This window comes from Archocentrus centrarchus, chromosome 10 (genome assembly GCF_007364275.1).
Source record: "Archocentrus centrarchus isolate MPI-CPG fArcCen1 chromosome 10, fArcCen1, whole genome shotgun sequence".
NCBI classification, from domain to species: Eukaryota; Metazoa; Chordata; class Actinopteri; order Cichliformes; family Cichlidae; genus Archocentrus; species Archocentrus centrarchus.
Window position 1 is genome coordinate 19564743 of NC_044355.1, and position 15502 is coordinate 19580244.

Consider the following 15502-nt stretch of genomic DNA (forward strand, 5'->3'; position numbering starts at 1 on the left):
CCTTTATGGAAAATCTGTTATTATATTGACACTGATAGAAAATTTTGCACTTAGTGTTCCCTTAACAGTATTAACAGGTAGGAGTACTGTGTGAATCCCCCTCAGTGAGCAGCTGATATAATTTCTCCCACCATCCATATTTCCCTAAACCCAGAGTAGCCTACTTAGAGCGCAGCAGAGAACAGTTGGAGATCTGAAGAGGAAAGATGTGTTCATTGAGCTGCGGCCTGTTAGATGTGTATGATCTTTAATGAGCCCAGTGACATTTATATGACATGGTATTAAAGACGGAGAAGCTGACAAGCTCTTATAAAGCCGACCTGTTTTGGCCAAGGGGTTAACTATGATGTGGCAGCAGGACTGCAGTATTATGGAAGGAATTTGCCATCTGGAATGATGTGAAGATGAGTCAGACACCCTCCATCATTTTCAGCCAACAAAACTCCATACAGAAAGAGAGTTTGTACTTTCTCTCCCCATTTCTTCACACTGCAAAGTGCAGGGTTTTTGTTTTTTTTTTCACCCACTGAATATGTATTGCTTTGAAACTTGGGTCACAGACAGGCTCGTTTTTTTTGTTTTTTTTTTTGGCCTCTCTAAAACTTTATTGGGGGGAAAAGGCACTACAGATTTAGCTGTCATTTTAGCTGCCCTTACCGCATACCCTCATACCGTACCTTTAGTTGCACTTTTCTCCCCCCAATCTTCTTACTCATGTTCCCACTCTCTCTTCCATCCACACCATTTATTTTCTCTGCCATCTTTGTGACCATCTGTTGCTATGACTCGCCATTCTGCCTCCAAATGTTCAAAGCGATCTGAGTAAAGTTGTTTTTCTTTTTTCTCCCTCTGGCCTCCCCTTGCATGATGAAGGGTCATTATTTAAACCCCTCTCTTAAAGATGTCTCTCTGGTCTTCAGAAAAACTAATTGGAGACAAAGGAAGCAGGCGCACTTCCCGCTAATGACAAAGAAGGTCCTTGCAGTCCAGACATGAGATTTTTACTCTCCACCCATTACTCTGAGACACTCTTGTCTACTTCCTGTTCATCACACACTTCCATCTAACATGCTACCACTTGTACTCTAAGTTATGCTGGTAGTCTTTGAACAATTTTTATACAGGTCTCCAGCATTTTCTGCAGATGTGCTCACTGCATTGAATGCTCTCGGTCCGGCTGGCGTGCTCTCAGCAGGTCATGGCTACAGTGGTCATTAGGCTCTGTCAGGAACGCTGAAAGGCTGTGGGCAGGCTGCAGTCAAACTACAGTATACACAGGAGCAGACTGGAGCTATAAAGCACACCATGCTTGTCTCATTAGGGGTAGGAAGTTACTTTGACTTTAAAGAGAAAAATCTCCCTTAAATACTCTTTAAGCATTACATGAATGATCAGTAGTTTACAGGAGTTTTTTGGGTTTTTTTTTTTTTTTTTGTGATGCTGCTGTTGTAAATTACCTGCCCTCAGTCCTGTCTCTCCTTGGGTAAACGGTTTCTTTTACTTCCCAAAATGTTTTTTGTCTGCTTTCAGAAAACATGCACGAGCTTGTATTGGATGTGGAGAGAGCACTAATTATAGTTACAGCAAGAAATTAAGTGGTTGCAGGTGGGGAAAAAGCAAGAGGCATCATCAGACCTCTGTTGCTGTATTTTGGTTGGCTGGGACTGCCTTTAGAGACACTGACTTGTTTATCTTTTCTGTGATGACTCTATCTTTGTATGGTTGCTTTAGAGTAGGTGTATGTACAGGAAATCATACATTTTGTTTTTAGTGTGGCATTGAAGTTGCATTGCTAATCAATGGGCAGAATGTTCCTCTACCAAAATAGGCTTGTAGTAAAGTGACTCATTTGAGACTGATCAGTCAGTCATAGTTGCACTTGATTTTTAATGATTGCACAGCTTACTGCGTGAAGTGGCACAAAGTTGACGTGGTCTAGACTTCGAGACCGAACCTGTTTGACTAACCTGCACGCTGTTTGGTTGAAGTGCATTGGCATCTTTATTCTGACTGAAGCTAGACTTTATAGCCAGTGACTGAATCTGAAAAGAGCAGCACTCTGCCTCCTCTCGTCTCTCACATTCTCTCCCGCCTGTTTCTCACCTCAAGCTTGTTCAGAGACTGACTCCTATTTTTCATATTCTCATCTCCCCCCTCAATCAACCCTCAGCTCCAGCTGGCTGTCTCTTGTTGCAAGCCGTTGCAGAACTACTGCCACCCACCCCCCACCCACTTCCAGTGCTGCTAGCTGAGGCTTGTTTTTATTGGAATGTGGCATGTTTGTTGTCTTTTTTAGCCTTTTATGAAATGCGTGATTTTTGTTTCTTTGTTAATTGACTGACAGCTAGATAAACCCGTTGACTTGTGTTCAGACCCCAGAGGGTGTAAAGACAACATGGTTTTAAGGGCAGGGTTGGCCTCCTGATGTCAGGCACAAGGGCCGAGTGCATGTCTTCCAAGAAACTGTTTAGAACAGGCCAGTAGAGTTGTGTATCATTGGCGTGCAGCTGGTGGAGAGAGAGTTTTGACTGGATTGAGTGTTTAGGCAGTACAGATATCTCAGACATCCACATTCCTGGTGCTTTAGGCCCCTTGGTTGCTATGGTTGATGCACCTGTGTGTCAAAAGCAGTTTCTGGCACACACACGCAGCCATGCCAATGTGTTCAAACTCTCCTTTTTTTCTTTCTTTCTTTCTTTTTTTTTTTAATATGTTAAATCTACTTTTAGGTCTTTCGTTCATTCCTGCTATTTTATGGCTTAGTGGAAGTTTATAATTGTGGCAGTGACAGAAATAATATAAACCTCATTGTTAACACATTAATCGTTTAGGATGTGGGAAGTTGAGCTGACATGGTTGAAAATGTTCTCAGGTTCAGAATGTATTTGATAACGTGGCCAAAAAAATCCTGCCTGTTGTGCAGACAGCTCTTTAATGGCGTCATACCTTTTTACAGTTAAGCGCGACCTAAAAGCTGTTGGTAACAGTACAGGTTGGCTCTTGTGCCAAGTAGTAAAGTGTACATGAGGCCCACTTATATTGACTCCCAAGTTTTCATCTTTGTGATGTGTGAGGCTGCGGCGTTTGAAAACTCCTTTACATCATTAATGAACTGTTGGCAGGAGAGCTATTTTTATACATGCACAAGAATTTGGTTTAAAGGGGGCATGTCTTGTTCTATTGAGGGGAAAAATGGGAAGGTTTTCATACATTGGTAGATTTAGGCCCCGTTTACACAACACAGTTTCAAAATGAAAACGGCGTCGTTTTGATGCATTTCGGCCTTCTGTTTACATGACAACGGAGTGAAAACGATGTGTTTCGGAAATGGGGTCCAGATTGGAGAGTTTCAGAAACACACCGGCTTGCGTTCTCGTGTAAATGCGTGAAACCGGGGTGATTTGAAAATGGGTGACTCGCACATGCGCACTATGTTTGCGACGGCCACAGTTTTGCACGCATGCGCAAATTGATAAACCGTACTCGTGGATTCTCGAGTGCTTCTTATGCTTTTCTTGTGTTTTTACCATTTTGTAATTCAGCGTTGTGTGCACCAGCGATCCAACCTCATCATCAGTCCACACAAAACCTCTCACATTGGCCGTTTTGTAAGTAATGAACAGTTTACCGCGCTTCCTACTGTGTCACTCCACGCATGCGCGTCTTGCGTAAACAAGCTTTGCAAAGAGAAAACCAACGCCAACTTGTGGCCTGGCATGGGAACTACATCGTTTTCATCGTTTCACGTGTCATCGTGTAAACACAGATCGTTTCTGAAACGCTGTCGTGTAAACGGAAGGCTGAAACGCATCAAAACGACACCGTTTCCAGTGGAAACGGCATTGTGGAAACGGGGCCTTAGTGGAAGCCTTGTTTGTGAGGTAGACCAGTTTTTATAGAGGTACTGGTTTGCATGTTAATTGAAGCAAAGCGTTTTCAGTTTGTTTTGCTCTTCCTGCACTAAAGTGCTGCTTGGATTTGAAACAGATGATTATCAGAATCTTCTTAAGATGGAGTTGTTTGAGATCTTTTTTCTAAACTGAAGAAAGTCTCGAGATTGCCTGCAAGCATTACGTGCTATCTCCAATGCTTTATCTGTGCAAACGTACACCAAATGTCTCCCCCGTATTATTATTTTTTTTTTCAAAAAGGCAAAAACATTCAAATGGAGTTGAGTTGGCTGATTCCGGCTTCTCTGAGCATCTGCCCACCCGGCGTCTTTTGGCTTCTCTCTTCCCCCCTGCAGTAAAGTGATAGTCTTCCCCATGCAGCTCCATACGGATGACAATAGGGTAGGTCAAGTTACCTACAGTCATTAAGGCCGCCTCAGGATACACGCACACACACAGCACTAGGATTAGGATGGGAGATGGACCGGACCACCCCGGAGCCATTGCTGGTAGGGATTACTTGGGTATCCCAGAATGCACTATGTTCCAGTGGGAGCCTCTGTACTGTCATTTGACCTGCAGCTCCACTGACCCGTTACTCAGGCAGCGGTCAAAAATGCTCCCCTTTCATGCATTTGAATAAAAACACCACACATTTTCTACATGCTCAGATGGCAGCTTTTTCCCTCTAGAAATCACCTATACAGTAAAAACAGCAAACACAAAGAAATTCAAAATTGTGTTTTCTCTTTAACGTTTTTATAATATTTCTTTTGAGGGGAGGAACCGGATCGTTGATTTTTCTTTCATTTTAATTACTGATATGAAGCTGTTAGCAGTTGTTGGAAACTTTGTACCTGTTGCTATCTCTCTCCTCCAGACAAGTCAGCAGGCGAGTCACAAAGCTTTTGGATTTATTAGTTTTTTTTGTCGGTGAACTGGTCCAGAGTAACCACTGGATCTGTTTTTACCACTAAATTCAGTTTGGTGTTTAAAATCAGTAAAATACTGCTGTTGGGATGCAGTGTGCACGGCTCTAAGTGCTGGCCTTGATTGTGACCTTTATTTGACCTCATGCTGACTTATTTTGGCAGAACAAACCATGATGGGTGCCTTTTATCCGAGTCAGACCAACTGGCTCTTCTGTGCTTTTATGTCCTAATTAGAGAGTAAAGCAGCAGTTGAATCGCTGCCTGTGCCGCCGCTCTAAAATGTCTGGTTGTTCAGGGGTGGCCTGGTTTTGTCCTGATTGAGTGTGATGGCTGGGAAACATAAACACATGTCAATGAGGAGCACAATCGGGATCAGGATCCAAGTGTTGGAGGCTGTGGTGTGTGCGGCTGAGGAACTGTGTGTCTTCTCAGTCTGCTTCTACCTGTTTCAGCCACCTGTTTTTTTTTTTAGTTTTAGTTTTTTAACTCTGCAGTTGTGGAGGCCTTGAAAATAATGGTGTTTCTTACATATCAATGCTCTTTTTCTGTTTGATAAAGGTTCACAATCAGTCTTTTAATTTTATAGTTTAATGTTTCTGTTTAAATTTTTACCTCTCTTTACTTTATTGCTAATGATCTCTGATTAATTTTGTTTGCACCTTCTCACCCATTGTCACTGTTGAGCTCGAGACAGTGTAGAGCAGGGGAGGAGGACCGAGCCCCTCTGTGAATTGGCTCGTGTGGAGTTAAATGATGCAACTTCTGTATGACGTCTCCAGATCGCAAGGTTCCAGTTTAATGTAAAGCTACGTTGAGACAAAGAAAAGCAAACATGCTGCACAGAGTAATTTAAACCATGCTCGTGTGAGCGAAGCCTGGCCCAACTTTTAATTTTTCACAGGTATTGTTTTCAATAACAGTGTAGCCATGGAAACCGCAAAACACATGCTGAAAAAAATACATTTGTTTATCGATTTATTTTGGTGTCAGAACTGAACTTCCCACATTGTCTTGAAATTTGTCTTCGGGCCTTCTTTATCTTTCTGTGTTGACATTTGAACACATGCTAATCTGCTTTCAGTGAAATATCTGCCTGTCTGAATTTCATGTTGCTGTTTTTGCATTTTAGGTTACAGAAGAGGCAGGGTGGTTTTATTTATAAAGCACCTTTTGTACACAAAGGCAGATTCAAGGTTCTGTAGAGAAAAAAGGTTTGTCATCTGTAACCTTTTTGGTTTTTTACGGTGCTAAAATGTTGATTTTTGTTCCTCTTTCACAGTGGTTAAAACTCAGGTTTGACACTTTTCTAAGCCACATTTAACCACACAGTCATGTTCTTTGGTTTGTAGTCCCTTAACTCTTACTTCTCATTAAGTGAATAATGTATGCACACTGTTTGGGGAGTGTCCACGTTAACTTCATTGTCGGACGCTTTGAGTCACAATCAAAACAAAGCGTTCAGCTTTTATTGGAGATTGTGTCATCTGTAGCTTTTAGCTGCAGCACAGCACTGTGAAAGTTGGGTAAAGGGACCAACATGGTTTTGCGTTGCTGTGACCCAGAGCCTATGCACAGCTTTGAAGACTGTTGTCTACATGTTGGAGCTGTTTACTGTCCGCCCCACCAGGGGGCGGTGTCAAAAAATCTGTGAATCAACTATACTGTGGGTTACTTTTTCTCTTGAGCTTTTGTTGGTCCTTCAAGCTGCCACAGGAGAAGACCAGAGTTAATAATGTACAAATAAATGAAGTGAAGTCGGATTTTAAAAACAGTGAAAAGTGTCCACTGCAGCCAGTCGCTGTGCTTTTGTCATTTTTTAAAATCTTTGATCAGTTTTTTTCCTATTTCATTGCACCTTTTCCTGTTCAAGTCCACTTTTTAGCCTACTGGCATCTGAGAGTGTCATCCATGTCGAGCAACACGCTGTTTTTGGAGGGCTGCATGCTGGCACATCTGCTTAAGTTGCATACCCAGAATCCTTTGCTCTGAATAACCAAATACAGAAGAAACACAAAGACGCACACAGTACCATGAATCCTGCATAAGTTAACCTCTGCAGGCTACTGCAGGCTATAGAAAGTTGCTGATTCCACTGTTATGCTTAATCCTTGGACAATGCCCATGCAAACTTTGACATCAGCACAGCCTGTAACCATTTGTACTTACACTTGAGGCACGCTCAGTTTGCTGCAGTCTACCTCTAAACAATAGATGCTGCAACTCAGAAAAAAGTGCTGAAATGGGAATGGAAGAAGTTGAAACAGGAAACAAAACGATCCAGAGGTTTGTTCAGTATGTTTTTTTTTTTTTCTTCCCCCTAGCTGTTGCAGCAATCACCTCATGTGCCATGTGGGAATCTTTATGCTACTGCATTGATAAATCACTGAAATGCATGTAGATACCGACCCGCTCATACAAACATGCCTCTAACCTGACCACGCCAGCTGTGCTGCGAGTCCCAGGTGACAAAAATCAGAAGTTACATGACAAACTGAAACAAAGTGAAACTTCATCGCATGACATCATTCTTGATGTGTGCACTCCCATTCTCAAAAATAACAGCTGCATCATCTGCGTGTAACCAACTGGTAGCTGGTAATGGTACTGGCACCATAAATGCAGATGCTAGTCATTTCTTCTATTAATGCTTAATGGTCCATTTCTGCATAAAACGACCGTGTACACTTCGTGTGAAATATGGAAGATGGATCTGGTGTAGCCACTTTGATTAAAATATAAGCGTAGCGTTGCAGCAGCCGCTCCTTGATCAGTCCACATATGTTTTGCTTGCCGGTATAACCACAGGATTTGGAGAAAAAGTCTGTTTCTTGTTTCTAAATAAAATGACCTCAGTTATTCTTAAAATAAATTTTTGAGAAATCTTTTTTTTTTTTTTTTTTTTTTCAGGCTGCATTTGTATAATGAGAATAAATTTGTGTCATTGGTATAACTATGATAAGTAAGGTGGATGATGTTGCTGAGTTTAAACAAGGACTGAAGATTGACCCTTCAGGGACATCATAAGTCATTAAATAAAAGCAGAAGGGCACAAAAACTGTGTGTTTTTGGGGGGGTTAAAATTACTGTAGCACATGATGCATGTTTTTATCTCCAATCAGTTTTGAATGTAACAAGTTAATGTCTTGGAAGTCGAGTGAATGTGGAAAATCTGCCAATTAAGCAAAAGATATTAAAAAAAAAAAAAAAGCTGTTTGGAGCTCACAGAACATTTTTATTGAGAAACACATTGTTTTGATCCAGTAAATATGTACCTCTGTTCATGGATATTCTTGCTGCATTCTTTGCACATCACATGAAATCTTCTGTAATTAAAAAAGGATTTGTACTTGTGGTCTGAATATAGAGGAACCTTTAATACTCAGGAGGTCTGTGAGTCCTCCAGAGTAATCTTTCCTTCCCCTCTAATGATGATGATTTTGAACCCACCGTGACCATATTTGTTCTCATCTTTCCTTGATGTAGGATCCCTTCCTGGCTGAGATGCTGCAGAACAATAAGGACCAGATTGTATGTTACCATGAACACGACTCCCTGCTGGACCACAAGGAGGAGGAAGCCTTGAGCGAGGAGGACCGCAAGGCTGCTTGGGCTGAATATGAAGCAGAGAAAAAGGTAGGCGGGGTGAAAAATGCATACATATAGACGCATACTGGCACATCCACTAGATCCAAAATCAAAGGGCTACACATACAGCACTTAGGCCTTGTGTCCATCACTCTCCAAAGCACTGACATCAAAGTGTGAGGTGAACTGAGCAAGAGCCCCACTTTTGTCAAGATGCGTGAGTTAGTGTTGATCTGTATAATCCTTTCATCACCTAGAGTAAGCAGATGACAGGGGCTCCCCCTTGCTCATGGTCATTTTGGCCCACCGTCAGGCTAGTGAGCTGCTATACAATCACTGAGGCTGTCTAAGTAGTGTCGGCACTACTTACTGCAAGACTACAGAGGTTTAGGGACTCCTATCCTCTCTCGCTCTCTCCCTCACTCACTCACTCTCACACACACACACACACACTAACACACACACCTGTCCCCTCCTCTTCCTTCACTTTGTTGTGGGGCAATTAGTGGGGTTTATTTGGAGATGTGTATGTTGAACTAGAGCAGGTCTCCTCTTCCCCCCCTGTGTAATCCTAGATTCTAATTCACGCTAATGATTATTTTTCCAACACACTCTCTCCTCTGTGTCTTAAGCTGATTTTCCCTTAGAGCCTCTTCTGCTTTTCAAGAGAACAGAGGGTTCCCAGTCACAGTAAAGAGGAGGGGGGAAAAAAAAAGATTGAGTGAGGTCAAATTGAAGGATTTTAAGTCCGTTCCCATCACTTCAATCTGTCTCAGCAAAGAAGCAGAAATGGTCGCCGTCATCTGCGAGAGGTTGTACGCTCTGCTTTGTAGGAGAAACAACTGGAACGTAACCCAACCTCTGCTAATGTCTTCACAACTTAAGGTTTGGCCTGGTGGTGGCTAGAAAAAGCTGCGTGTATGAATATCACATTTGCAACTCAGGGAAATGGAAAAAAGTGAGAATGTGATCGGAGCCCAAAACGAAATTGAACCCAAGAGCCTTCGGTCTCATTGGGATGACTTCAGCTTGGGACAAAGCTTAACGAGGCTGATGCCATAAATTTAGATTTCAGATACTGAATTTTGGAAACGAAGCCTAGATTTTGTTTCCATCTGTGTGAAAATGTATGAAAGCTGCAGAGCATCGCAGGATGCTGCTGAAGTTCAAGAGGGGCGCGTGTGTGCGTGTGTGTGTGTGTGTATTCATGCTTGTTGAGAGTTTTGCACTGTTTAGGTTTGCACACCTGTCTCAGACCAGGTCCAAATATCCCCACTGGCCCCCAACACACACACACACCCAAACACACACACCCCTCACATACCGGATGGCCAGATTACAGGGCACGGGAAAACCATCTGCAGCAGAGACTCAATTACATACAAACATCGGCATCCTGCCGGCCTTTACTGGGACGAGACTGTTTACTTCAGGTCACTACTTTCACACACATTTTTAATACCACAGGAGCAGGCTGATGTAGGACAGCTTGTTGCTTTTGGAGTTATTTGTGTATGATATGAAAGCTTCATGAACACAGCTCAGCATGACATGAAGAGCTCATCCAGTCACCGTGCAACTTGAAGCTGACAGGCAAAGCGAATTGTCATCTCTTGTCAGCAGCAGTTATTATTTACAGTTTTTCCCATCATTCCCTCAGTGGCTCTTAACACCTGCATAATTGGCCTATGATCTCTCCCTCCTCCCCCTGTCTCTTCCTCATCTTTCATCTCTCAGGGTCTGTCCATGAGGACCAACTACCAGACGTCATACACTCAGCCGGACATGGGCAGCCCCAGCTACTTCTCATACAACATGGCAGCTTTGGCCTCCATGTCCAACCCGCAGCTGGAGGTAAGTAATGAGCTCCACATGCCCCACCCCACCCCCACCCTGTGGCATGGCGGCTCACATTCCTCAGACCCCACAGCTAATTGTGACAGCAGTCTAGCAGCGGTTGGGCCCAACTCTGCCCCACGCCACTCAACCTCTACCTCTGTTTGGGTAGCAGCTATTAATATGCAGCAACTTTTTTTTCCCCCCCAGTGATAAAATAACATATGTTGTCTTAATTCTAATAATCACATGTGAGATATTGTGATTGCAGAAAGCGCATGACCTCTGCAGCAGACTCTGATAAATGGATTTTGGAGGTCAAAAGGGATTTTTGCTGACACATCGTCTGCTTTCACATCCAGCACACACACAGCAGGATTAGCATTTATTTGTGCTCATATATCAGGCCATCTGATTAACATAACCCTAATATTTAGACTACTTTTGATTTTTACTTCTGCGTTAGACAGTCGCTAACATTATCTGTCTGCTGTTTGGTGCTGGGCGACGCTAATCAGTTACAGCTTTTTCTTTCTTTCTAATTTTTTTTTTTTTTTTTGGTACTTGCTGGAAGTGGTGAGAGTCAACATTACAGTAAATGTGCAGGCTGTAAAAAACCAAATAAGCTAAAAGAATTTCTGTGGAGCTGCACAGATGGAGATAATTCGCCATGGGTTCGTCACTAAGGGGATACCCTTTGACGATGCACATTTTAGAGATTACCGTACATATCTGGCATCTTTTAAACTGTTTTACTTTGCCATCTGTTTGGGAGAATCCCTATGCTTTTGTTTTGACGTTTAGTTGCTGTCAGCTGCCTCACCCAGAGCCTTCCTGTCTTGTTTCCCCAACAGCAGCTGACCAATCACTCCAGTGACAGTGCTCCATATTTATTAAGTCTCCTCTACATTGAGTGTGTGATCCCGAGGTTGAAGAGACTCCAACTCTGCTGTGTTGGGCTTTAGCTGGCCACAGTGGTCCTTGTCCTGTTGTGGAGATCTGCTGCAAGCTGTTTTAACACTCTTAAGCAGGTGGAGCACTGGTTCAGGTGCCACTAGGGTGAGGTTATCATGGCTGAGGGCAGGACTACCATCAGTATCTAAAATTCTGGAGTTGTTAAAATGGATAAGAGAGGCTTGTTGAACAGGCAGCTGAATATATGGTTATTTTTTTGTCATAAAATACTTGACTGAAGTGTTCATTATGCACAAGGGTCACCTGCCCTCATTTCACATATTTTCTCTCAGCCTTGTTTTTTTTTTTTTTTTCTTCCCCCTCTCTTCAGGAGCTCATAAACCAGGGGCGACAGAAAGTCATTGAAGCTACAAATGCTTTGAAATCTTTATCACGGGAGCCACTGGAAGATATAATCAGCAGAGCCGTGAGTGTCTTTTTAAATTGTTTTCCAGCAAGAATCACTGCATGTTTTAATGGTAGTTAACTTGCTGACTGTTACCTCTCACCACAGTGGAAAGAGAACCCAGCGCTTACAGAGAGCCAGGTCCAAGCTGTTGCTCTGGGGCGACAGGCCAGCGTGGAGCTGGAGCTTAAGCGCAGAGAAGCCATCTACAGGGATGTCCTTACTAGGCAGCAGTCGGTAAGAGCTGCTCTGGATACGAGTCAGAACTGATAGCTGAATGAGTTTTGTTTTTTTTTTCTCCTTCTGAAAACTAAAAAAAAAAAAAAAATACTGTGGCGATTTATTGGCGTGGTGAAGGTCTTACCTGTAATAATTTAATTTCATTAGTTTCTTGATGGTGCTTAAACAAGATAATTTGCACATTAATAAATTAGTTTGTACTGTGGATATTATGACCAAGCAGGTAGAAACATGTTGATTAGCTGTTCAGAACAGTCAAAAGACCTAAAAAAAGGGCACCAATTTCACTGCATCACAGCGGATTGTACTGAGCTAGCTAGATCAGTTTACCTGCATCAGCTAAAAAACTGTGGGATTAGTATCTGTGTTTACTGTCTGTCTACGAAAGCATGACGCAGTTTGACCCCTTAAAAGCTCTGATTTAGCCTTGACTGCATCTCAGAGACACCACTCTATGTGACCTCTAATGAACAGCTGACATTAGAGGTCACATATAGTGGTGTCTCTGGTACATTTGGGTTTTAACTAGGACATTTCTTTATATAAATTTTGTCATTTAACCCTAACAGATCAAATAGCTCTTTTGTCTTTAATTGTTCTTTGACTTATTTAGCTGTTAATTGTGTGCTAATTTTGAACATCTCTGTGCTGCAGCTGATGATGTTCGTGCAGAAGCTGATTACCAACAGGAAGGTGCAGGAGCAGCAGCTGGCCATTGCCAACCAGGCCAGCTATCTGAACCAGCTGGCCCTGCAGAACGGCATGATGGGAGCTAGCGGACTGAGTCAGATGGACCTGCTCACTCTTTACCAACAGCTCCACGGCCTGGGCAGCCATCAGGGCATGGGCAAGAATCCTGGCCCCTCCAAGGGCCTGTAGGTCAAAATGACTCTTTCTCACCACCCCCACTCCCCACCCCTCACCCCCCACTTAGCTGTCCAGCTCCCAGTGGCCCAGTCCCAGTGAGGCCCAGTTCTCTACACTGCAAGACCCCCTCAGAGCTCAAAACACACTGGTGCACCAATCAGAGGGTGGAGTAGTTTTGAGACTGGACTGCTGTCCACTGGAGCCTCAAGTGGGAGAGACTCTCAGTGCTTTAATATGTAACTCACTGAGAGGATGTAAAATGACTCTGTGAAATGTCTGTTAGGAATTTCAACAGGAGAAAAAAAAAATGTATATACCGCCTTAATGTTATTCAAGTTCTATATCTTAATTTTTCATGTATTTAAAGTTTCCCCCCAATGCTTTTAAGCATTGTGTTGTTATCCCCTTAAAAAAGGGTTTCCTTATTATTTCCAGCTCAGTTTTTTTATACAGTTTTAAATACCTAACTACACCTGAGTGGGACCACTATTGTTGACAGGAATCTATGATGTAAAGCGTTACATGATGATGAACTCCAGTAGATTCCTCTACCATTATCTAGCAAAGCAGACAGCCATTGATGCTGCAAGTCCTGCTTTTTTTTTTTTTTTTTTTTTTGAGGATGGGAAAAACCAATAAAACAAGGAAAATTGTGGGGTGGGGGTCAAAATATCTTGAGAAAAATAATGGCCTTATATTAATTTCCTAAAAAAAAAAAAAAGCTGTAAAGATATGAGGTTTGTTGAGAATCTTTTCTATTATGCTTTTACGTGTTTACATTAGTTGTCGCTGAACATGCTAACGGAATGCTTGTGTTGTTCAAAACTGCCTGCCAGTTCCTATGACCTTTTTGTAACATCATCCTCATTGTCACGTGTTGTCTAGCATAGCACCGTGCGTCTCGTTCATTATGTTCAGTATGTTCCACTTGTGTTGATCCCGAGCCTGGGGTGAGCGACTGGGCCTCGCAGAGCAGAGCCGGTTCAGCCAGGTGTCGCAGGGGCCCAAACTTTACCCTTTTAATTGTCTTTCAGCGTTTGAAATATTGGTTTCCAGATGGGATTGACAGACAGAGTAAAGACTGGAAATCTTATTATACCTGGCTGATTTGTGTACTCTGCTTTGTGAGAAATGCTCTCCTGGACACTGTAGTCTCACCCGGCAGGCCCCCAGACTACTTGTATTCTACTTTGGCACATTCTTGCTTCTAAATGCTTAAACTGGTGTAGCTGTTGAACATGAGGAACATTTCTCACGGAGAGACGCCCGCCGTCTCTGATTGACTCCTGTGTTTGCACAAGGTGTATTTCATACATGTAGAAAGTTTTTTGCCCTTGTCTAAGAATGTTCTTACATTAGCAAATACACCAACATGATTTGCCATGAATCTGATCTGCTATTATCTTGATAAGTATTTAATATAACATTTAATAAAGTGACCAAAAGGATAACCGGTACACGTGTTTGAGTGGTTTTGTTTTTAGGGATTGAAATACTTATTACCGATTTACCTCGCTGTGTTTATAAAGAGGAATGCTGGCTTCTTATTTGATCCCGCTGATTAGCTCTACCTTGATGATTGTTGCATTTTTATGCCTTTATTAGATGGGTGAAATTGGGTGGAGACTGATGGGGAATAATACACATCAAATAACTGCATAACTAATAGGCAGGAAATTATTTTGATTATATTTTGTAAAGTACTTATTTGCTTTCCTGCCAAGTGTTAGTTTAGGGGATTGGTGCTGCTTGTATTTGTCTATGGTAGAGTACTGTGCAAGAAATCTTGGGCCACCCATCATTTCTTTATATTTTGTTAGGAAAATGGGAAATGAGTGCAGCGATGTACTGAAACGTGTGACCATAAATGGGAATACAGAATACACATAATAAATGGGAATACACAGCCTGAACTCTCTGAGGCAGCTTTCTTGTCATTTCTTTAATTGGTCTTCAGGAATCGTTCTCCAGGCTTCTTGAAGCTCTTCTTTGTATTTTGGCTGCCTTTTGTTCTGTTCTTTGTCAGGATGATCAAACACTGCTTCAGTAATATTGAGGTCCGGGCTCTGGGGAGGCCAATCCATGACTGATACTATTTTATTGTGTTTTTTTATATCCAGGTATGTTTTTCCTGCATTGGCAGTGTGTTTGGGATCATTCTCATCCTGAAAAATTAAGCTGCTGCCAATCAGACACTTTCCAGATGTTACTGTATGGTGGATCAAACACTGATGGTATTTTTCTGTGTTCATGATTCCATCAATTTTGACAAGATCTCAACACCACTGACTGAAATGCAGCCAAACCTGACAGAGCCTGCACTGTTTTACAGATGGCTGTAGACACTCACTGTGCACCTCTCTCCTGACCTCCTGTGCACAGTGATGATAATTTGAACCAAAACGTCATCACTCCATCAGACCTGAGGATTTGACTTTCAGACTTTCCTCACATTCATTTGAAGTCGCGCGGCACACCATGCCAAGTTTTCAACTAATGGCTCTTCAGGAATCACTTTGGTGTAGAAACACTTTTATTCCAGTCAGACTCTGTTAACCTTTGACATTGTGTTTGGGCTCATTCAACTAAAATGTGTTTTTGTGACAGGCTGCTAGTAACAAAGTGCCTAAAGATACCATTAAAAAAATTTTGTTGTCTGTTATGTGCAGATAAAAAACAAACTGCTTCATCCCTAGAGTTAGGTGCCTTTTTATGCTTGAAAGATTCACAAATAAAAAAGCAAACCCTCTGAAAATGGTTAGGAACAAGGACTGGAGTGGAAATGAGTGAAA

The 15502-nt window shown here is 42.3% G+C and overlaps 1 protein-coding gene across 8 annotated transcripts in view; it reads left to right on the top strand.

Moving 5' to 3' along the window:
• The window catches only part of atrx (ATRX chromatin remodeler), a 41068-nt gene extending 26907 nt beyond the window's left edge, over positions 1-14161 (top strand). For 6 of the 8 annotated variants that reach the window (XM_030738842.1, XM_030738840.1, XM_030738838.1 and 3 more), the window contains 5 exons: positions 8306-8455; positions 10145-10261; positions 11529-11624; positions 11712-11840; positions 12498-12722. In XM_030738842.1, the coding sequence (XP_030594702.1) occupies positions 8306-8455; positions 10145-10261; positions 11529-11624; positions 11712-11840; positions 12498-12722 (717 nt within the window). Of the gene's footprint in view, positions 1-8305; positions 8456-10144; positions 10262-11528; positions 11625-11711; positions 11841-12497 lie in introns of all 8 variants that reach the window. The other 2 variants (XM_030738843.1, XM_030738835.1) reach the window with 1 other exon arrangement.
• Positions 14162-15502: the final 1341 nt, after the last annotated feature.